General features: G+C 29.4%; 2 protein-coding genes across 2 annotated transcripts; one reads left to right on the plus strand and one right to left on the minus strand.

The window, feature by feature from the left end:
• Window positions 1-313: 313 nt before the first annotated feature.
• On the plus strand, window positions 314-12283 carry LOC116777545 (facilitated trehalose transporter Tret1-like). Its single transcript, XM_032671163.2, has 4 exons — window positions 314-698; window positions 9463-9860; window positions 10431-11192; window positions 11732-12283. Exons 1-4 carry the CDS (start codon window positions 647-649, stop codon window positions 11918-11920), a joined length of 1401 nt encoding a protein of 466 aa, XP_032527054.1. The 5' UTR covers window positions 314-646; the 3' UTR covers window positions 11921-12283.
• Window positions 11740-24994, minus strand: LOC116777538 (myrosinase 1-like). The gene is made up of 7 exons (XM_032671150.2): window positions 24749-24994; window positions 19779-19897; window positions 19112-19687; window positions 16783-16877; window positions 15638-15943; window positions 15033-15274; window positions 11740-12231 (listed from the first exon to the last, which is right to left on the minus strand). The coding sequence occupies exons 1-7, from the start codon at window positions 24790-24792 to the stop codon at window positions 12024-12026; spliced, it is 1590 nt and encodes a 529-aa protein (XP_032527041.2). The 5' UTR covers window positions 24793-24994; the 3' UTR covers window positions 11740-12023.
• Between the last annotated feature and the right edge of the window lie 699 nt (window positions 24995-25693).

A 25693-nucleotide genomic window follows, 5' to 3' on the forward strand; every position in this document is an offset into this window, starting at 1 on the left:
ACCACTGCGCGTGAACCAAAATCTATACAGTATTATTTTTATATTGTATTAACCAAAATAACTGTCTCTATAAGCGATTCGTTTAAAGTGTAAGTAGTGCGACAGAGCGCGTGGATGAAGCTAACAAACGCATCTTCTCTGCATGATCAGTTGTCGTGAATATCGGCCTTCTTGTTATCGTTATAAGAGCTACTTGACACGCCGGCAAACTCGCCCATCCGATAAACAAGGAGCAAAAGCGTGCGCCCGCGCCGATTCGCTTCATTCCATTCCACTCAGCGCTATTGGCTCAGTTCGTTCGCCTTCCGCTGTTTTGTTCAGTTGTTCACTCGCCGCCGCCGCGTTAGCACACTCCAAGCGTCTCCTCGCACTATGTACCAGCAAACAAACAACACATAAACCTTCCAAAATGAAGCCAAATCGGTTATAACGTTTTTTTTAAACCCATTAAATTTAGTTCGATTATATTATTTTGTGATATTTAAGTTTTATCTTTTGTTATTATTTATATCCATTATAACCATGGGTCCTTTTTATTATATATAAATATTTTATTATTTTTAAATAATCAGTGCTCAAGTTAATCTCATTCCAAAAAGTCGCGCTATTAAAATTTAGTCTGATAATATCTTTTATAAAAACTGAAATGACGGCAAAAACTCGTTCACATTGGAAGGAATATGGAACAGCGCTCTGTGGTGAGTACATTCTAACCTCATTGTACTATATAATAAAGTTTTCCATGTGTTTGCACAAGTGTTATTCGTACAATTAAACCGATATCTTCCATTATTTCGTTTTAAATGTTCCAATGAATTGATAAACGTGTGGAATGTTTTCATATAACTAACGAGCGACATTATGCTAGTTGCGGTCACGTTTATCGCAAACATAACTCCCCAAACGCGTCGGGCTGACGTTTTAATGAAACGTGTCCTCTGTACGTCAAGTCTAGTTCACGTGTGACCAAACTTCCATCCCCTATGGGCCTATCAGGTCATCACCCTGCTCTACATTGAAATACTTATAATAACATAACATATACTTACCCACTGACATTAAAACCGCTGCTTTCGAATTCCTGTAACGCAAAAAGAACTTGTATTTTTTACTAAGTTAACCGCTTCCTCTAAATTACGCTTCGCAATAAACTTAGAGTGAAAATAAACTCAAAAGTACGAGGTAAACATGCATATTTCAATTCAATCTATGTTAACCTGAATCATATATATATTCATACGAGTATATTAATTTCAAAATTAAAAACCAATTAATAATACATTTATCATAACTATCCTTTTATTGTCTAATAAAATAAATAATATGTCTTCCCCTACGTCAATCACCAACTTTTACTATACTTCTAAATATGTATTTATAAAACAAGTTTCTCTACCATTTGTACTATTAGAAAACCCTAAATAAATTAATAGCAGTATGCCCGAAATCAAATCCCTTTATTAGTCTTAATATCAATTGAATATAAAATCTAAGAAGATATTATAAGAAGGTTAAGCAGTCTGCAAAAATATTCAACATAAAACCAACTCAAAGTACCGCCCTTAGGGACGGGGAAGTCATTTAAACGGTAATCCCGTTTTCTTGGAAACGCCTGACTCAGGTATATTTAGGGTTGCTAGCACGGGGAGAGTGCTTGTATTACTCAATATTGTCTTTCTTGATCTATTTTTCTCAAGCTATCTATCTAGGTTAACAAAGTATTATAATGCACGGTTTTTGTACATGTACATATATAATGAACTTAAGAATTTGGGTTAGTTTTAGTTCTCTTAATAGGCTAGCACGGGGGAGATGCTTACATTACTCAATATTGTATTTCTTGATCTATGTTTTCAAGCTATCTAGGTTAAAAAAAGTATTGTAGTGCTCGGTTTATATATATATAATTTAAGTATTTGAATTAATTTTTAGTCTTTTAATACATGTACACAATATTCTTATCAGTACTAACAAAATTAATATGTTATTGACCTATTTGTATGTTTGCTAGTTCCATGTAGTTGTTAACGTTTTAACCGACTTTGATTTATTGTACATTTTCTGTATCGTCTCGGTAATTCTTCATCTTTCAAATCTATTTAATCATGTTAATGTCAAAAAAAAACTAAGACAGTTACAAAAATTATTGAACGTTTACCAGTAATTTTAATTTATAAATATATATTAATAGGATCTAAAAATAAAATTATCACTATGATTAAGTATCGGATTAATAGTGTTCTTTTTTATATTTAATTTTATTAATTCTGTGTTTTGGTGATTATTGTTTGGTCATCTTAATATCTTTTGGGTTTTTTCCACAAAGATTACTGTGGGAAAAACACTTAAAAACCCCTATAATTTTGTAATTCTGCTGGGCATTGACGATAATCTTTCAAGAAACAATAAAACAAGGTCCCCTGCACCCTTATCTGGTTCTATAATTTAATAGTCTATAGAAGAACTGTAATTCCTTCGACTTGTTTCTTCACCTTGACCAAAACAGGCTCGTCAAAGTAAGACGCCATAGCAGAGTTCAACATAAGTCCCTGTCCTATAAGAATATTTATATTTCAATATGAAAATGTAATTAACTATATACAATACAATAAAAAATAATATAATTCACTTATCTATAAATTAATACACTTCGTTCGTTCGTTGAAAAACCTAATATTAATAAATATCTTGACCATAAATCAGACTGACATGAAAACTAGACAGGTTTAAATTGTTGCTAATTTTATGATTCTTGGAGCGCAATTTGCATACATGGCATTATAGAACATTTTACGGTAACATTTATATAATAATATAACTTCCGTGATATTTCTAAATTAACTGTTTCTTGAATCGAATTTAAATCAACGGAATTATTAATTGCACTTTTATACATTTATTTTGTAAAGCCACGTCAAAATTCTTGTATGTGAAAGAATTTATTTAATTATTTTATATTTGATATAATCCACAAAAAATTAAGAGATATAGAGCTAATCTGTTAAGTACATTCAAATCTAGGTTCGCTAAAAAGCCTTTAAATTATTATAAAACATCAATCCTTACTTGATATACTATTACGGTAGATATAAATTATTTATTTTATTTGTGTCTATAGCATAATAATAATTAAAACATTAAATAAAACAGATGCAAGCTCTAGTAAAGGTGTTGGCGTATAGCTTAACCTTAAATAACCGCTATGTTTTCCAAATCAACTCGTATATTTTCCCCAATGTGATATCTCTTATCACGGATATCTTTTGTATCTACAACATAATTATAACTAACAAGATTGAAATCAAAAATTATTATTTTTACATATAACATTTTTCTTTTGCTCTGTGTGGATTAGTTGAATTTAAAGCGCCACTTTTAAATATACCCACTCATAATTCCGTTGGAAATCAAATATATTATTGTTGAGTTATTTTACACTGCCCTTATTAAATATATAAATTAGTAATTTATCATTAGGAAATAGATGAATAAGCAACTCAAAAAGTCATAGATTATTATTGCTTTGCGATTACAAAGTAATGAAATTATGAATGATTAATTAAATCTCTGATAATTCCTGAATAATTTTAACAAAGTCATATAATGATTATCTAAACAATAATATGTCTATTGTCTGCGATTGCAATACTGATAAATTTTAATTATAGCCTAATCCGTCACAATCGAGATTATACACCTGCGTCAAAAAGTTTTATTCCTTTCAAATTATACACCACAAAACCCCACTAATGATGATAACAATTATTTTTCTATTGATCCATATATTAATACTGACGTTTTCGGTTTTGTTAATTTTATTGTTTTATCATTTTATGCTACTATTTTATTGTACTCGATAAAAATGAAAGTGTTGTTGTTTCAAGGTTGACAAATCTATGTTGAGGCATGTGTCATTACAGACAAATCATTTTGTATCAGCAAGGTAATACGGTTTTATAAAAACAATGCTTCTGATAAGATTATTGTCGCAAACGGTAAGCTATTGGCAATAATTTAACAATAATCATACTGCATTTTAATTCTTGATTTCGCTTTAGATTTTTCAATATTTTTAAAATAAATTATAATTTCATTTCATTTAAATAAACGCTCTTTATAATATTGGCTTTTAGTTCAATAAAATTCTTTACAACGAAAGAGTGCGACATGTTTTATGCTAAATATAAACAGGAGGTACGAATCGGTACATGATAACATGTCATAATTTAAGTACATAAATAACTTGTGAAGATGACATGAGAGGTTATTACTGTCCACGTACTAACGGAAGATTTATCAGCGACATATTTCTACGTTCGTGTGAAAATCGCTCAACACGACCAATGTTTACAAACAGCTGTACAATAGAAAACCGTGATTGTTGTATTCTAAGAAAATTATATTTCATACTAGAGCTCTGCCCGCGTGTTCTTAAAGTTAATATTCGGAATAATTAACTCTAATAATGAACAAGCGGATTTAAAATCAACCCTAATTCTTTATATCAACTTACCACAATACATGAGTGAAGGCCGAGCTTAACGAGCATATTTCCAGACAAAACTCGAACAATAATTGTTTTAGGGTCGACACTATATGGTTTAAATCTCTTCTTTATATTTTTTGTTATGTATCTTTCACAAACTCCGACATTATCAGTTGCTGAATTATTCTATATATATTTTATGTTACTAACTTTAATTACAACGAACAATCAAATACGTTTATACGGAAATGAGAACAATCCTTAAATTTGTTCTCACCTACTTGGTCACATTAAAAACCAATTACTTGAATCTCGATAACAAAATTGTTTGGAGTTATAATAGGTTGAAAATTCAATTAATTTTTTATAGAGAATATTATTTCATTATCGTACCCGTAGCATAAATTAATTAAAACTATGTACAGCTTCACGACCCATAACTATATAAATGATATTGAGACAGTAAGAATCGATATCATGAGCAAAGAAAACAGCTCTGATACAAGTACGAATGACGTCAAATGCAACGGGTGATTCAAACTAAACGTTGCAATAAAGATAGCCCAAATGCAAATAGTAAGTAATGGCGATAGTACTACCAATTAAAACGAATAATCTCATATATAAATGAAAACTTTACACAATTTAACAAACAAACAAACAAGCAAACTTTATAAAAAATTAAGACATTTGTAACACTCAACCAACAACTACTAATTATTTGACAATTTTAATATTTTCTAGTAGATAAGGAAAATGTGTCCGCAATAGTACATGCAAATTCCTCATTTATTACCGTACAGAATTAAGATAAAAGAACATTTAAAAACGTAATTAGTATAGGTTATCACGAAATTGAAAACAACATACATAATGAGGTCCCTCGGAACAAATGAATGAGATCGAATACCGAGAACTTTAATGGAAAACAGAATTCAATAGATTGTTTAAGACTTGCTTTTTCAATAACAAGTCTTGAAGTCCAAGTTAAATTAAAATGAAGTAAGTCTACTTCACAGCTTACTGTATACTGGTTGACTCACAGCGTTGAATGACCTTCCAATTTTATTTAAATATTTGCATGACACGTTCATTGTTTTCTTAATTCATTTTGAAATTTGGCCAAAATCAAATTAACCAACGAAGTATCTTGCGATACTTTATATGGATAAAAATAGTATACAAGTATTTATGTTACTTATCTTATTCTTACTAAATGGATAATGCAAGAAAAATATACATACATGTTTAGTATGAAATTTGTTTGCCGTTTTAATGAAATTATAGTCTCATGATAAAATTACTTTCTTCTGTATCAGAACTATAAAATTTTTTTGTCCGTGTTAAAATGTTACATGAGACTTTATCGATTTTAACAACTTCATTGGTAGGATCAGAATACTATCTTAAATTTGGAATCTATCACTGTCAATTTTGAAAGTTTCTTTGGTTTCAAATTATAAGGGTAAGTATTATTTTTTTCCAAATTTAAAAATTTCAGTCTTCAAATGTTTTTCTCTCTTCATGTGATTGATAATAAATTAACGTTAATAAAATAGATTAACGTTAATAAAATATCCTTTAGTCCTTTTATATATAAAAGTATTTATTAATATACTAAAATATACGATTAAAAATGTTATATAATAAATAAAATTTCATTTGAAAATATTAAATTAAATGTATTGTTATTAAAATTAACTGCCGCAGCCATTATATTAGGTATTATCTTAAATGGATTCGTTTTTATGACAATGTTTGCGTCTTTTTTTTTTAAAGAACAATCTAAGTGACAGAAATTAAGTACTTCTGTTATTGTATAAAACGAGTGACGCAGACTTATACAAAACGATGATTTCAAAGTAAACTCCCACACAATCCATATTTGTACAAGAAAATTATTAAGCCACATTGAGACACACAGAACACTATATCCAAGTACGTACATCATATTATGCGACACTCAATTAAACGATACGGACATGGAGTTGAAATTAAAATAGTCTTCCTGGTTTCGTTTCTATGTATTTTTTTATGAACACTGTGAATATTTTTAGGCAAAATAAAACGTTTATCGTAGACCGTGTGTCAAACTTTCAAGGTCAAACCACATAATTACGAATAATTTAATGTGCCTTTAGTTTTATTGAATTATTCATACATAAAATTATGAAACAAATTATTTATTTAACATTTTTATAATCCAATTATGTATTATATACGGCCGGTAAATAAACTAGGTATACAAGGAATGAAAAAAATAAATCCTTTACTCTTGAAATTATTTACGTACGTTTTATTTCATCTTAAAGTTTTCCTAGAGAGTTGCATAGTTTAAAGTAAAGTTAAAATATCTTGCTTTTCCAACATTAAACGTCATCATTTTCTAAGATTAAACTCAATTGTCAATGTTCAAATTTAAGAAAAAAATACTCCTAGTCATTTGAAATATATTACGTAAAGAATTTAAATACAATCTAGTTTTTTTTGCCTGATTTTTAAACGTATTTTCTTTGAAATTTTACCCCAAGTTTAGATTACTTTTCAACAACGGGGTTTTACGGGCAGACGAGGTGACACTTTCATACCGTCTCTAGTGTCGTGAAGAAAATCCGAAAAACAAGGTTTTATTTAAATGTGTACTTGTGAAAATATACGATATTATTAAGATATGTTGAATGTATTATTCAATACCGGATGTCGGTTATGATCGTCAACAACCAAAGCGTTCAAAACATCCGAATTTTTATCACGATTGTATATTCGCAATATCGCCGTAATATTACAGTATTGCCATAATAATTCCAAAATAAATAAAAATATATATAAGCAATTCTAAGAAGTGATCGTTAAGCCGCACGCTCAGCCAGTTTATATCAGTTCCCCTCTCCCCACCGCCAGCGGGTACGACCTCTCACATAGGTCGCTTAAAAACATACAAGATATTTATATATCTACGACAAAGCGACATTAATTGTTTCTTGATTTTGAACAACCAAGGACGACAGGCGCGACACTATCATATGTTATCATCTAGGATATTATATTTATTTCTAACAAACGATGTTACGAAAGCAAAATTCATTTATAAAATTACAATTTGAAGAACATTTTAAAGCATCATTAACAAATTTGATACTGTATGATAAAGGTTTTATTTCATTTCTGTACGGATACGAAATTATCTTATAATTAAATAACATTCTGTCTCAATTTTATTTAATTAAATAAATATTAATTTTAAACTCCCATGAATATGACACGATAAAAAATATTTCTATAATGACACCGTAAATATTTTCTAAATTGATGATTAAAACTTACGTAACTATGACAACGTCATCAGATTATATTCTTAATAATAATAATCTCTAGATATTATTTTCAATGAAAATATTTATTTATTTTAGTTCACATCAAATCAATTATCTGTTTTATCATTAAAACATTACTAATGATTTAATCATCACACTCGTCAGTATAATATTATTATTAATTAAAATATAAACATGTCAAACAAAAATTAAAGAAAATTTTAGAGTTTAAAAAAATATTTAAATTTCAAAATACCGAAATCGTTTTACTTTGAAACATTTTATTTCTGGACGCGAGCTCCGCTGGTCCGAATGAATGAATAAATCAAAGAATTAAAACTACGTTTATAACTTGTTCCAATAACTTTCTGAAATCGAAATATTTAAATTAAAAAAAATTCACGAAACTACCATGTAAAGTAACGAAGTGTTGTTTAAAAACTGTTCTTGTTTTAACCATGTCTTTCAATCTTGAAATGTAAATTTTAATTAGATACAAAACATACACGTTTGTGATATGTAACGCTATATATTCAAAATGAAGTGCCAACTGGCAAACGCTGAGCGTCCCCAAAATTATGGCCATCCTCTACATCTGCATTCTGAACACGTCACATACAAGCGTGGGATGATCTAACGCCAGTCTCGAATCCAAATAAAGAATCGAAGCAATCTTGCTTTCTAAGCACACTCACTTTTCCGAACAAAAACAGTTTGCAAATTGTAAAATTATCTTTGAAATTATCTCATGGTTATCATTTAAGTAATGAAACTCGGAAAAGGTAAATTATTGGACAATTGATTCCTTTAAACAACTCTCTATATACACATGATCGTTCTTTTCCCGGCTAAATTATTGAATAACCACTCCAGTCTGAGAGGCAAGTAATTTAATTTCGCCTCAATAGCTTTCTTCCTATTCCTTTAATATTTATAATTGGCGAACAAATTTTCTTGTTCATAACAGTCGTAATATCTTTAAGTATTATTGTTTGACATATTTATATTAAATATTAATAACAAAATAATGATATTTTTTGTTACGTTTCCGTATTTTGTCAATGATAAACTGAATCGGGAAACAACGAAATACTAAAGCCGATCATAAGTTTCCATGAGGAATGATAAGTCGTGGAGATAACACATTCTAACTGCGTAGATGTTGCCTTCATATTTTTTTGTAAACTTGGTAATTAATGATTTTACTATTATTATGAATGTGAGTTATTTATAAGTTGCAAATTTTTAACACAAAAACTTGAAACTAAAGGAAAAATGATGCTAAAGTTATATATTTTAATTTCTTCTTTTCATTATGATTTAATTACTCATTTAGTATAAGAAAGCTCTTTATATTTATTATCAAAACAATGATGAAATGTCTCAACCATTGAATAATTTACATGAAAGTATATACTATATGATGGCTTTCTCTCATTAATATGAAGTTATCTTTCAAACGTAACCCAGCTTTGATGTTATCAATATAAACATTTCTAGCTGTTTACTCATGCCATTTTATTGATAAAAAATATGAAATGTACAATGAAAATAGAGAGGTTGCGTTGAATTTTATAACACCAAAATTTTAATTGAATGTGTAAAATTATTACCCTTCCATTATATGACACGTTATGTTAATTATATTTTTTCTCCTTCCAGCTACACTTATCACTGCAACGGCAGGTACCTGCTACGGATGGCCATCACCAACACTTCCGTACTTAAAATCAAGCGAGAGTTCGATACCAACAACAGAGGATGAGGGATCGTGGATAGTTTCTATCATGATTTTATGCTCAGCAATAACACCAATACCATCGGCTTATCTGGCCGATAGATTTGGAAGGAAGACAACTCTACTTATTGGAGCCATACCATTCATCCTGGGCTGGGTGCTGGTCATCGCTGCCAAATCTGTGGCATATCTTTACGTAGCTCGAATGTTCTCTGGTCTTGGTTATGGAATAGTATACACCGTCGCTCCTATGTATACAGGAGAAATAGCAACAAATGAAGTCAGAGGCGCCCTCTCAACCCTCATTACATTATTAAATAAGGTGAGGCTACTTTATTGTAATATAAAAAGGCCGATAACGCAGACGATCCATCTGCTTGTTAGTTGTTACAGCGAACATCGTATAGTTGCAATTCTAGTTGTGTTTAATGGCCAAACGGCTGCGAATTTAAAAATATTAATAATTAAACAATAAAGTAAGCATAAAGTAGGATCTATAGATTTACTTGTAACCTTTTAATAGAATTTTAAATGGCACTGATATATAAATTGACAAATTGAAATAATAGGTAAAAAAGCATTACTGTATCCATAATTAGAAGTTACACATAATAGTGGAGTCATTTTACGCGTATTAGTAATAAAAGACCACAACATACATTAAATGTTTCCTATTTTAAACACGTAATTAAAACGCATTAGTCAACCGAGTAATGCTAAATTTGAACAAGGTATTACGCAGTATATTTTTAAGAATTAAATGTTATTAAAGGACTTACTTCTATCTTTATTATCTTTAGTATATTCAACTTTATTAACAATGTATTGTATTTTTTTCTTACAACTAAAATCACATAATTTTATTATTAACTTAATGTTTTATTAATTTCAGGTTGGTATTCTTGGCCAGTACTGTATTGGCCCCTTCGTTTCAATGCGAACCCTAGCAGGCATCAACTTGATCCTACCAATTACCTTCGTCATTACCTTCATCTTTTTACCAGAGTCTCCTTATTACTATCTTAAATTTGAACGCAGTGAAAGAGCTGAAAATTCACTAAGGAGATTGAGAACCGGCGATATAAGACTCGAATTAAAGAATATAGAAGTAAGCGTCCAAGAGGATATGAAAAATAAAGGTACATGGTGTGATCTAATCTCTGAGGCCACCAATAGAAAAGCCTTATGGATAAGTTTGGGAGTTTTCACCATTCAACAGTTATGTGGAAGTGCAGCTGTAGTGGCCTATGCTCAAGAAATTTTCGCAACCACAGAAACCAAAATTCAGCCTTACCAAGAATCTATTATCCTAGGCTGCGTACAAGTGGCAACGTGTTGCCTTTCCGTTGTTCTAGTGGATCGTCTGGGTAGAAAACCATTGTTGCTGCTGTCAGCTCTCGGCGTGGGATTAATGAATGGTGCTCTTGGAACATATTTCTACTTCGATACCACAAATAAGTCTTCTGTAACACCATTATTCTGGTTACCTATCGCTGCTCTTCTAATTTACATAGTTTGCTACGCAATTGGTCTGTCAACGGTTCCCTACGTGATTATAAGCGAAATGTTCCCAACGAATGTTAAACTATATGCATCCTGTGTTGCACACATTTACACTGGAGTATGTATGTTTGCAGTTCAGAAACTTTTCCAGGTAATTATTATTGGTTTATTTTATATCTTCGCAATATCTACTATAATATGATGATATAAATAAAATGATTAAGGCAATATATCTGGCAATAAAGATATTCATCAATCATAATTAGCAATATACTTGTGCTATCTGTCATGCCAACATTAACAGGATTACAAGTCGTATTGTGACATAAGCTTTTTTCACAAGTTTCATTAAATCTTCACACACATACTATAAAAACAAATATGTATACCCATTACTTGCTTACTTATTTGCCAGAGCACACATAGAACCCAGATGTCAGTCACTATACTCGTATAAAATAACATGCTACTAAAAATATCTACTATCCGGGTACATACATTATATTATTTTTGAAAGAAATATTTTAACCTGACTGTACTTTACGTTGAAAACAATGCATTAAGAAATATAATCTTCAATAAAAAAAGTAATTTTGAAAAACCTTACTAAACCAGAACCTAAATTTTTTTGGGTTATTAACGGTTTGAAAAGAGTATTTCATTAACTTTAAGTTGTTTTTAACATTTCAGGTTGTAAAAGATCTATGCGGAATATACACAGTATTCTGGGGATTCTCAGCATTCTCTATACTGGGTTTGATCTTTATGCTCGCCGTGCTACCAGAAACGAAAGGCAAGTCCTTCGTTTCTATCCAGGCACAGTTGAGAAGAGACGTAGCGCGGGATAACGCCAGAAAACTTATGACCGTTGAGTATTAAAGGATAACATAGACTTAAACTAGGGATCAAGTTGAAATGAAACTTAAAATATTGATTAATTAATGTAATGATAGATTTACATACGTACTTAGTGGCGTTAACGTCATGTAAGTAGCCTATAAAAGGGTAAGAGTGGGAGTAGAGTTGGAACGAGAAGAGAAGCACTGGAAAAGGCGGTGAAATCTTCTGGGTCGTAGTCGGCGGGCAGGCCTCGAGAGGATATTACACTCGTGTACAATTTCGCCGATTCCTTAGCAGTTCTCGTCTTGTTGGGACTATTGAAATCGACCAAGTAAAGACCGAAGCGGGACCTGCAATTGCATTTACAATGACAAGTGAAATTATAGAGTGATTTGAGTTAAAGAGTTTTATTTCATTTCTATTATCACAATCATAAAATCTAAATACATGTTTGTTAAACTTTTGTGGGTGTGGCATTTTAAGCCCTTATTCGTGAAAAAATCCTTGTTAAGTCATTAATTTACAAAACAAATAGTAGTATCATGTTGTAAATAAAATTTTAATTTAGTTCTTATACGTATCAAAAGTGTTATGTTTGATATACAAGTGAGCAAAAAAAGTACAAACAATATTATTTTATTATATAAATGACGCACATATAACAACATATCATAAAACCTTATCTTATCTTATCTCTTATTAAAAGAGATTATTAAATTATATTAATATTAATTTTATAACATTCATATTACGAAACCGGTTGTAATTTGTAAATTCTATAATAAACTTTATGAAGCTTGCCATAATATCTCAATTTAATATTGCCGTTCACTTGTAGCTTTGAATTAAAACAAAAAGCTTGTCGTATAGCAAACCACTTGGAACAATATCAATAAAACAAAAACAACATCGGTTAATATAAAGGTTATTAACTATCATAGACATTTTATTCAATTATATCTTATCTATCAGAGTCATATGGTTAAAATGAAATAACTAATAAATTGACAAATATCTATATGCTATGCAGATCAAATGTTATACTTAATATCGTTCTATTATATTATATAATATTACTATTATTTGATATTAATATTATTCTATTAGCAGCAACGAAGGACTATTGTTTAATTTTATAGAAAAACAATAATTTTACGAGTTATGAATCCTTATTAAAATTTTTAGGTAACATTTTCTGTGCAATAAGAAAGCAAAGGAGCAACAGGCTCTCTTAATTGTTATTGGCTTTATATACATACACTGTTGAAAGACTTGCTGTTGTTTAGCTAGTTTTTTTTTAATGAAAGAAATCTACACTCTCGACTATTGAAAACACTTCATTTTCTAGACCTCAGGGAAAACAAATTAAATTATTTCATAAACTGTACCTAATATACATATATTCGAAAAAAATAAGACTGTGGAATCATGCTAGGTTATTAATTGTCAAATGTTTCAGAAGACGAGAATGATAGTCTAATCGCGTGTGTAAAAGTGGGTGCTTTGTTTAAAACAAAAAAGAAAATTCTGGAATTTTAAAGCTACAATAAATAATTTGTTTCTAGAGATACTCTGGTGACCATAGCCAAATTCTAGGAACCCAACTAAATCCATTTCAGCCTAACGACTCAGACGAAGTGACGATAATACTCAATTCCACTATTTGTAATACTTAATACTACATCACACGACTAAATCTCCGCCCTAGACACATCTTCACGTCTATGGGAAAACAAAGAAAAGAATACAATATTATATTCTTTGTCAAACAGTTTATAGATGCAAACTGCAACTACACATTATAAAAGATAAAGAATTTTTCTTGACCGTTTGTTGATCTACCTTAAGGGTATAATGAACAAAATACTCATATTACATCCGGACAATTACTTCCGATCTTGTGCCATATACAGCACGTCCCTGTCAAGAATGACGAGGTCGAGAAAGCACTGATGATAACTTCGAGTGTACCACGCAGTGATGAGACGAACTAAATTGCATTGACCGATAAAAGGTCACAGACTGTGTAAGTAAAGAGGAGTAATGTACTTATTATCACTAAATCGTCGTTAATCGTAAACCCAATAGCGTCAAACCCTAGTTTCCAGCAAAATTATAAACTTATAAGCAACTTTTATATTATGAGCTCCAATTCAAATGAGATTTACCTTCAGGCACAAGCGAGTACAGTACAATTTATTACAATAAATTGACGTATCTAAAAATACAATATTTTTTTGCTGTTCCCAAATAAGGGTATGGTTTAAATACCCACCGAAATTTATATTCTTCCAAAGATCCATATTTTTTAGTAGTCAACGTTTGCATGAATGAAAGACCCATATCATACCTTTTCATAGGCTGTTTCTAAACCCTGAGTCTAAGAACTATTTAAAACCGGCTGATATTGATATAAAATAGACAAATTGTTCTAAAGAACATGTTAATTGATCAACATTTTTGAAACACTGACTAATATACCATATTCTAAATAAATGATCAATTTGTTAAAATTATTTTTGTAAAATCAGTAAAACCCCTTATATTTTTATACGGTAGTTATCACTGAAATGAAAATACAGACGAAATTGTGGCGAGAGGTAAAAGGATGCATACATCCTTGGCACGAATTGCAATCACTTAAGATCGTGCTTTGTGTAACAAATTAACAATGGTTCAGTACATTTCGCTTGAATACAACGTCATGATGCGTTGCTCGTAATATTCAAATTATAAAACTTTCCACGTATTATATTTAAAGTATCGCCAATATCATGGCAATCTATCAAATTCATTGTTGATTCCAAAATATAATACATAATATATGGCACTAATTTAAATTTGTATAAATTTTAGCAATATGCTGATATTTTATGGGCAAAATACTATATTATACATTGGTTACTTTGGCAAAATTAATTCATGATAAATTATACAAAGCACCAACTAATTGACTAGTTACCATATATAGACTTCAATTTATTTGTTGTATAAATGAAAATATATTTGCAACGATCCAAATGAATTAAATTAACTAAACCCTGACAGATCGTATTCAGATTACGTTAAAAAAAATCGTAAATCGTATGTAAAAAAATCATATTCAATAACATAGATTTTTGTCAAACTAGGTTTAATAAAATATACTTACGCATAGCCGTCGTCCCATTCCCAATTATCCATCAGACTCCAAGCGAAATACCCTTGAACGTTTGTCTTATCTTCGTGTATTGAATGGAGGAGAGAATTTAAATAGTGGCAATAGTAAGAAACTCTAGCTTCATCTTTCACTCCACTAAAGTCAGCATATCCGTTCTCAGTAACGATTATTGGCACGTTATTGTACGTTTTAGTTATCCAATTTAAGAGGCGACGAAATCCAAATGGTACCACCTTAACGTTAATATAAAATATATACATATTTGAATCATTAAGACAAAAAATATATATCAAGACATATGTATTTCGTTATAGTATGTTGATGACGATTTTTAGAAGGAATTGTAAAAAATGTCTTTAAAAAATCCTGAGGAATTTCATAGGTTAACAAGCTCATCATATTTTGATGCTCGGATGACTCGGCTAACATATAAAATTACGTTTGCATATCCCAAATAGTATACAGGGATAATTACGATACTTTAATTCCGTTACTATATAAGAATGATGCAACATTTAACATAATTGTTCAATTCGTTTCAATTAACGTCACCGAATACAAACAACATTTATAAATAATATTATTTTCTTAAGTACCTTTAGCCAAGAGGAAGAGGACTTCGACGGCCACTTGGGATCTTGAACCCTAACAATACCAACATCGTTTGCATGTGATGGCACCTCACCAACTTCACTGTCAGCCATGCTCAAAAGATACGTGGTGTAGTGGTTTAAACCGAAGAAGTCTGCAGTTCCTCGTATATAGGCTATTTCCTCAGGAGTAAACTTGGGAAGTCGAGAGTGGGTGTAGTTCTGTTTCTTACTTTTTTCATCAACAAGTTTGGTAAGCTCTTCCGGATAATTTCCAGTTTCCGAATATACAGGGTGTGCATACCATCCAAGCTGTGAATATATATTTAAGACTTATAGTACTAAGTTGTTAACGTCATTGCTGTTCATACATACATTAATTTCGAAAATCTATTATTTTCAAGCTTAAAGAATTAGTGACCTATATTTTATTCAAGAAAACGAAGTAATTGATCAGTGATTATATGGATACTTTAAATTTTCAAAGTCAAACCCTTATTAATAACAGTAGAGACGGCAAAGCTATAATATTATAAATGTAATTGTCCTTAATTACATTTTAACTACGTAATCCATCTGCAACTGAGAAAATTTTATACCAAAATGATTTCTTTTTTCAAAATAGACAATCGAGTCTACTTGGTGAAGCAACTTGAAAACAATAACCTGGAGATTGCAATTTTGAATCCTATTCGTGTTAGTAAATTTTCCATTCCTTATTATATTTTTAATTTAAATCAGTTGTTAAGTCAATTTAATTGTATGTTCAAAACATAAGTATAGAATCTAAACTATTTAAATTTAGAATTTTATTTATACTCAAAATACTCAAAATATCTTAATAAAAAATGTAATTGTTCAAATATATTATCTACATCGCAAAACAAGTATCACCGGCTCCATTAGGTATAGGTGTCAAGGAAACACAACTGAGAATTTAATCTTGACATCAACATCATTCATTAGTTCATATTTTTTATGGGCAGAATTGAAAACTAAAAAAAATTAAAAACACAAGTTTATTTATTGTATAAATTCGTTACTTTTATAATAGGCTACGTAAAAGCCTCTGGTATCTACTATCATAAATTGAACCTGATGCTTAGTTAAGAGAAATATTTTTCTACTACGAATCTTGTGTCCATACTTACATGAGTTTTGAGGTACAACTCCGCAGCTTTCTTGTCTCTTGGTGTATCTGTTTTGGGTTCTGCCCAATTAGAGTCCAGTGACATACCCATTTTCCCTAGAAACATAAAGTAATTCCTATCATAAATGTGTAATATTAATTGTTCCCCTTTAATAATAAACGGAAAAAACCAGAAAGATTTCAAAATACGAGTTTGATTTATAGTAGTTTTTAAGAGAGGAAATATAGCTCAAGACGTGAGTCGTTTAGCGTTGCATTCATATATATATATACAATATTATAACGGTGTTTAATATTTTGAAGAAAATCTGTGTTCAGAAACTATTTCTTAGATTTATAATCAAAGTAAAACTTATTATAAATAAAAAAAACAACTTTTGTGTGTTTGTTGGGGTACTTGAAAACCAATCAATAATAATTGAAGTATCGAATTACATAGAATTTTATCCACATAATACTAAAGTGTTCCTTGTCAAACTTGTCATCTAAATAAAGTCATCAATGTTAGATATTTATTGTAAGAAAAATATAATACTAAACTGAAAATATAAGATCTTATATCAACATGCATGTTTAAACAGATGAGGTAAGATGAGCAAGAAGTTACAAAAGCCCTGACTAATTTTAAATTATATACCATGGTATTATAACTGTGTCAATGTAAAGTAAAAGTTATTCAAACAATGAGTACAGCATATACATGTATGAAATACTTAAACCGTTACAGTTTTTCCTTTAAAATAGAAAATAAATGAGATTTTTTATGTCATAATGATAAATTTTTCATGACATAAAAGTCTCAGTATAAAAATTAAAGGAACGAAAGGAAAAATTTGAACAAAAACATATACTAAATTACACAATGATTATTCAAGTCATCATTTCGTAGAAGGGAATCGCTACGTTGATATAAGCAATCTAAAGGTTTGCTTATAAATAAATTACTTGTTTTGATGTTGCCACATTTCTAACATTTGGTTCTCGGCTTTCGATTGCATGATCGCTATTTTATACGCAAAGTTTAACTTTTGTACTGTATTAATGTATTTTTCATGTATACATACAGAAGTTACGATATATCAAAAATAATCAATTTTCAACAGAGTATAAATTAAGTCAATTCCTGTTCTATTTAAAATTGCAAAGTATTGGCAAACTAACAAAGAAACATTTTCACATTTATTATTTTGAAACAAGGATCAATTATGAAACTAAGACGTTTTAATACTGTTGATTTATCTTAAAACTTTAATGTAATTGTTTATTTTATTTAGAACCGTGCAATAAACATGATACCATTGTCTCTGTTTAAAGTTGTGATAATAATTATTACCGATTTTAATCTCAGTCACATAAAACCAAAAGAATCAAGTGCATTAAAGCAACTGCATCATTATCAGACAGATAATACACGCCCGTATAATTTACATGTTTTAAACAAACTAATGTCAATATTATAAAAGTATAACTTTCATTACAATAATGTTTAAATAAATAATAATTAAATTATTTTTTATATTTTTATAGTAATAATCAGCATTTTCCACGTAAAGTTTATATAATGATTTTGTTTTAGACTCAAAGAACGATTAAAAGGAAAATTAAAACTGCTTTGCCGATACTTTTTCATCAGATACCTTAAGTTATACTTGCTTTATGTTGCTGTTATTATAAACCATGAAGTTTTAATACTCTTTTTAGTTAAAAAAAATTGTAAATGTACACTACGTCTAAATTTTAAATTAGATTATGATTGAGTTGATTATAAAAAAAAATATTTAAATTAATGTCGGTCCAGTGGTCGGTTAGTACGCTACAACAATAGAAATGAAAACTAATAATATCTAAAATCAAATAGAAAATGCTGATTATATTATAAATTTAATAACTACTTGGTATAATTTTTAAAGTCATTTTTAAGGATTTAGAAATAAATATCATACTAGAGACCAATGTTTGATCAGCATGGCTAGCACAATATTAAGTCGTCACACACGAAGCGTAACTAGTTTTCATTCACAAATCTTCTTACATCGTAGTATATTATTGAATGGGAAACGGTAATAGTTTCGTCTGTGACGTGACAGTGACGATGTAGATTTGTCCTAAGATACCAAAGCGTAAGCACCAGTTGGCATTGTCAAATAAAGCACAGATAGTTTAAGATTCATTGTTCAAAGATCGTTGCACATGATATTATCAAAGTTTGTATATTAATGAAAAACTTGAGACTTCCTGTACATATTTTTACAATAAGAGTATAGTTAAGGACTCTTGAACCAGGAAATATATATATGTGTATTAACTAGTATTTAAATCATAATAATTACCTCCATACAGTGGACGATACTGCTTATTGAACAAATGGTAAACGCTTGCGTGCGCTTTTAACAAATTGTGTGTGCACAGATATTCAGCTATACCGTGTCGGTTCAGTGCAGGCGCTCGGTACGTGTTGCCGTAACCTTCCAGGCAGGTTTGCATTGGCTCGTTGAATGTTATCCAATATTTAACTTTATCCGCGAAATTTTCAAACAATACATTCGCGTAGTCCGTATAATAATCTATGATATGCGCGTTCGTCCAACCCCCAATATCCTGTAATTTCTGAGGTAGATCCCAATGGTAAATGGTGACCATAGGAGTAATATTGTACCTTTCCAACTCGCTTATGAGATTTTTATAGTACTCAATTCCGAGAGGATTAACTTGATTGGCTAAACCAGTTGGTAGTATCCTTGGCCAGGATATTGAAAACCTATACATATTCACTCCAAGTTCGTGGACCATTTCAGCATCTCTCTTGTATAAATGATAGGAATCTGCTGCTACGTCAGGGGTAGATCCGTCTTTAGTGAAGTTAGGATTTACACGCACTAAGTGATCCCATATGCTTTCCGTCTTCCCTGAAAAATTAATCAAAGTTCTAATATGCTTTATCTAAACTTAATATTAAATACATACATCGACTGTCAGGTATTATAATATATTATATACCATCTTCATTCCATGCTCCTTCAATTTGTATCGCCGCTGTTGAGACACCAAAAAGAAAATCCTTGTGAAAAGTGTAGTTAGACTTTGCGCCTCCAGCTAAATTTAATACTTCCGCTTGCCTGATAAAAAAATCAATGTTTTTAAATAATATTCTAACGTTCATTTAAAATCCATTGGAAGATTGGGATATTTACGCTTTACAAGTACAGCAAAATTAGTATACTTGTAGAGGTATGAAACAAATTTCTCTTATATTATTTGATAGCTGATATTAGATGTAAAACATTAGCGATAGTTCAACTGTCGTGCAGAAAGAACCGGCCTTAAAAAGGTCCAAATCTGGTTTGTAATAACTATCTCAAAGGTCTTTATATCATTAATGAAGGAATTGGAAAATAATTGGAACGAAAATAAGATTTCATTGTATTTCATTTCCTAATTTATATACAAATGACAACCTTTTCAAATTAAAGTCAAATAGTTTATTTTATAATTGTTTACATGGCTATTTACAAAAAACCTTGATATACGCGTTATACCAATTAAAAACCTCCGCTATTAATCGTTAAAATTATGACCACATACGATTTATAATACCTAGATCTTTGTAATGCTATTATAATTGTAATAATAATATATTTTACAATTGCAATACTAAAATTATGTGAAGAAAATGAAACAAAACTTTTGGGTCCAAGTTCTACCTACCAATCAATACATATAAGAAGACAGTAAGAATAGAATGTCTGTACATTAAATATTTTTTCCAAAAAACTGATAGGAGGCAATTAAAGAAAAGTCATAGAAACCAAAAAAACAGTTTTTGCAATTTTTGTCTGTCTGCTACGTTATAACTTCAAAACTACTCAACGGATTAAAACGCGGTTTTCACTGTTGGATTGCATATAATTAGGAGCATTGTCAAAACTTTGTTTCGTCAAAATCGATTAAGGTAAAAAAAGGTTATGGTCAATTTTAAGTTTGATATATATATGGTTATGCAAGAAGAGACCACACGCGGGCGCAGCCGCGGGAAACAGCTAGTAACAAATATAATGCGTGTGTGAAAAAGTATCGTTAATTAAGTAGATAGTAAAAGGAACTAGTCGAATTAAAATTGCTTGACTCCTTAGTTTCCCATAGTATCAGAAAAAAATATATAAACATAGCATTATATGTATTATTTAACACCAGGAATTTTTCAAACAATTAACATAACATAATGTAAATTAGAAAACAATTAAATAAAACAAGCAAACGTAAAAAGCGACCTAAGAACAGGTTTCAATAGAATTAGAGGTCGAATGTATAAGTTTTATCCCCTTTTTTATGCTATATTTTAAATAGCGTCATTGCAGCAAAAAAAATACATTGAAATGAATTCTGACTCACTGATTCGTACATTTAACTGCAACCGACAGATACATAATGTATGTAGGGATAAACATTTTGGTTGCCTTATTAATAAATTGTTCGGAACAGTCTCCAACTATTAACATTCAAATATTAAGTGATTTTAAGATTACATAATAATCTACTTAAATGTATATTACGACCTCGATAGTTTAAGCAACAGAAAAGTTCAGTAATTATTTTTATATTAATTTAATCTATTTTACTCGAATTAAATTAATCAAAAAAATAATTAAAATTTTATGATATCGTTAAAACGTCGCAATTGTAATGACTTATTATATAGTAATGTTAAAATTACGAAAGAACTTAAAACACTCTGATATAAAGTTATGAGAATACTTAAATTAGTGCAATTTTCTACAGATATTGTAATGATAATATTATTAAAGTTATAAATTACAATTATTACCAATGACACCGTTATTCGTTGCATACTTTCATTGTCTGTTGCGTTATTATTTGGAAATCATTTTCTTATTTACAAGTGGTTATGTAAACAAATTAATACATTTTTTATTGATTTCATGGGAAACAAACAACTAATATTGCAATATATCATATCATAAAATTGAAACAATTTGTTAGAATAGTTTTCATTGTTACTTTAATACGCATTGCATAAACTACGATTACTTGCTTTTAAGAGAAAGATTTGGACCTACGTGAACAACCAAAGAGTACTAAACATTTATTTTTAAGGTTCTTTATAAACAATATTTACTTATTAAAGGAGATAAACAAACAAAAATATATAAAACTGCACCAGAAACTTATCAAACTATTTTGCCGTATCTAACGCTTGCCTGTTGAAGGGTTGAAGTCAAGGGTTGATAACAATCTATATAATTTAGAGACTATCGATAAACGATCGTAATTTTTATCGAAATGTTGGGCAGATTGGACAGTTCATGGTCATAACTTTGTGGCGTCACAATTTTATCAGACTCTGTATTATAAACGACGATGTGTGACTGATTTTATAAAAACTGGTTACACAGAACGCGTGTTCTATAAGTCGTTAATGAGATTGAAAAGTCTAACAGAAATAAACATTCTTTGACGACATGGAATTTGAATGTTCTTGTAAATTTAACATATATAATTAATAACTTTAAAATTATATTTGTATTCAAACAACACATGTATACAGTGAATTAAATCCTTTTATCACCTATATGATAATTATTTATTTATTTATTTTTCGTATATTTTTTCACTTTAAATTCTAGGTTTTATTGTATAAGCTATATATCTGTTTTACTTCCTGTAGAACAGGAGTTAGTATTATATCTACATATATTCATTATTTAGAATCTAACGATTTCATTTTTCCACATTCGTTACAATCCCTGTTGAGTACGAACGAGGTTTTTTATAATTAACTTAGATGACCTCCCCTCAACGATGAATCTTAGTTTCTTATAAAAAGTTTCTAACGAAGAGGTTCAAGACATGACTTCAGGATATAATGTAATGCATTAAGCGATTTCTGTAATTTAATGATTCCAAAATATTCAAAATAAGACTATCAAGATGAATATATTTGTTAAGGACTAGTGTTAAGTAAACATATTAAATTTAATATCATAAAATTTTCCGAATGATTGAGTGCAGGTGCCAGATGATAATTATACATTTGAACAACATTCTATGCGGGTTAGGAGTGACTGAAATTAATTATTTAATAATCTAGAATGTTATATGATGGTAAGCGAGGCTTTAAATATTTTTAAATATGTAGTGTCACTTGCTATTTCTTTAATTTCTCTAACGTCGGTTGCCGTTTCACAAGAAAATGACTTAATTTTACAATATACTTATACTCAATTTTAAAACATATTTATTTGACTCAATTTAACATACCAATACTTTTGTTTGCAGAAACTTATCACACGAATGTATGCTTAATGGTAGCTTCTTTTGGATTATTGCTCATTGTTCAAATGTTTTAAATAGCATTTCTTTAAACAAATTTATAGGTAGTTAGACTAATTCAGTGTTGGAATAACAAGGCATACAAAAATACAATTTGGTTTATTACTTCCGTCGAGCTTAGCGGTTTGAGTCTATAAAAATGAATAGAATTTACTCCACCCTAACAGTATTCACACCTCATCTAAAAAGAGCGTATCAATCAGACAAAAAGATACCTTCGTGTTTATATTATGTACGAATGAAAATAGGTATACTCTTATGACATCACTCATAAAATTATTGTTTGGCGGTAACGTTAGGAATTATTATTTCTCAAAATAGTTAGAAAGCTCAAATATAAAAACAACCGAGTTTGGATATATATATATATAAAATACACATTTAATTTTTTTATATAAAATTTATTAACATCAACAAAACCGTTAGTTATTATAACTAACAGTAGTTAATAAGCGAGACCTTGTGAAATGCAAGAATTTGTAGGGTGGAGCTATTTCCGCAAGAAAAACCTTCTACAGTCGCCTTGTTGGTTAAAAAAAAAGTAACGCGCATTTGCCTATAAGTGATCAAAAGCTTATAAGAAAACTACAATTGCAAAAAGTAGGATATGATAGGAAATGTATACTTTGAAAAATGTCCCTATTTGATATAATGTATTTATTTACTTTTATGATGTAATTTTTTACATACTTACAAAACGTTTAGAACTTTAAATATAACCATTCGATCAAGATACACCCATCTTGTGAAACAACACGTTTCAATGCCTATACAGAGGTATTTTAATTTTGTTCGATAGTTTTTTATACAATCGTAATTCAAGGCATAAATATTCAAATGATGGTAAATTTATAATAATGGCGATGTGAGACTAAACTTTTTATTCAAATTATTTTAAATTTATGTAAATATGTATAGCTGTTCCGAAATTTGCTAAAGAAATATTATATTTTTAAACTGTTCTCTATATCTGCGTACTGTTAACATTTCTTTTGTTTAATGTCTCCTTACTATGTCCTTCACCACTGTTGTAATTTTAAAGAACTCCGTTCTATGTTAAACATTCAATATTTATTTGATTTATACGATTTTACAGACAGACTGTCGCATAAACAGAAATATTTATAAAGGCATTTAAGTTACTTACATGGACGTTACTTATATGAGAGAGTCACGAATTTGACAATTCATTTATCTTAGTATGGATATGTATTTGTTATCTTTATTATGAACATGATAATTATGTGCATACAACTTACGTATGTTAGGAAAGAGTGATGTTTGAAAAACATTTTCAGTTCTATATTTATTTTTAACAATATTATTATATAATTTTAAAATAATATAAATGTTATCAAAAGACAGCTAGCTGTATATAATAACATAACAATAAAAAAAAGTAAAATAAAATACAGTTGATACTATAACCTTTACCGATGAAACCTTTTTTTTATATCTCACACAGTATTATTTTAATTCATTCTCAAAAAAAAAAAACAATTATTTCACAATTGGTAAAGGTTACAAAAACGAGTATTTAAACAGTTTTCTATCGTCAATGTATTTATATTGAAATTATTCATATCATTTTAAATAAAAAAATATGGAAAATCACTTACCCATGGCATAAAAATAAAGAAAAATAAAAAATATATTTATACATCTTAACAATCTTCACTACTTATTACTATATTTGTAAATATCACTTCTGAATATCACTTTTTACTATGTTAGGCTTTAAGCATGACTACTTGAGTAGATCTATTCAAATATAATCGACAGTTTGACTTTATAAATAACTAAAACAAAATAAATGTATATATAATATGTTATTGCAACGTGCAACGCGCGCGCCAGACGACAGCGCACTGTTCACAACGAACTACAGGCTCTACAAATTACATCTTGCGATCAGACTACAGAGAATGACTGCAAAAGAAACCGCAAGTTACCTCGTCATGTACAGGATAATAGTATCGTTTCGGTTATTGCGAAAATGTTTTAGCCCTTTACAATCACATCGCAAACTATGACGCAAATTGTGTCAATATTATTATTATCACTTAGTTTTTTATCGATTTTTCTATCAACAACTCATCTTATCGTTATCTTTTTTTCCTTTCGCTCTATTAATATATATATTCGTATGAATGTGTTAATTTTTTTATATTAATATTTAATATTCTTATTCTTCGAAATAACGATTTTTCCCGCTGCGACGTTCATTTTAAACCGGACAATTACGTACTGTAAAAAATAATAAAACGCAACACCGATTTCCAAACTTATTATAAGACAAGTTACAAAAAAAAAACCCTACCTGTTAGGACCAAAATAGAAGTGATTTTAAAAGACAACAAAATAAAATGCATATATTTATCTGTTCGTTGTTCCTAAGTAATTTCTTGAGATGTATTTAAGAAATTATACGTAAAATTTTTTGCATGTTTTTTTTATTATACAGTTCGATCAAAACACATTAAGGTTGCGAGTTCATATATCAAATTTTAGATTTTTAATTAATAATAACATCATAAATAGAAAAAAAAATGTTTTATCTGTTA

This window comes from Danaus plexippus, chromosome 6 (genome assembly GCF_018135715.1).
Source record: "Danaus plexippus chromosome 6, MEX_DaPlex, whole genome shotgun sequence".
NCBI lineage: Eukaryota > Metazoa > Arthropoda > Insecta > Lepidoptera > Nymphalidae > Danaus > Danaus plexippus.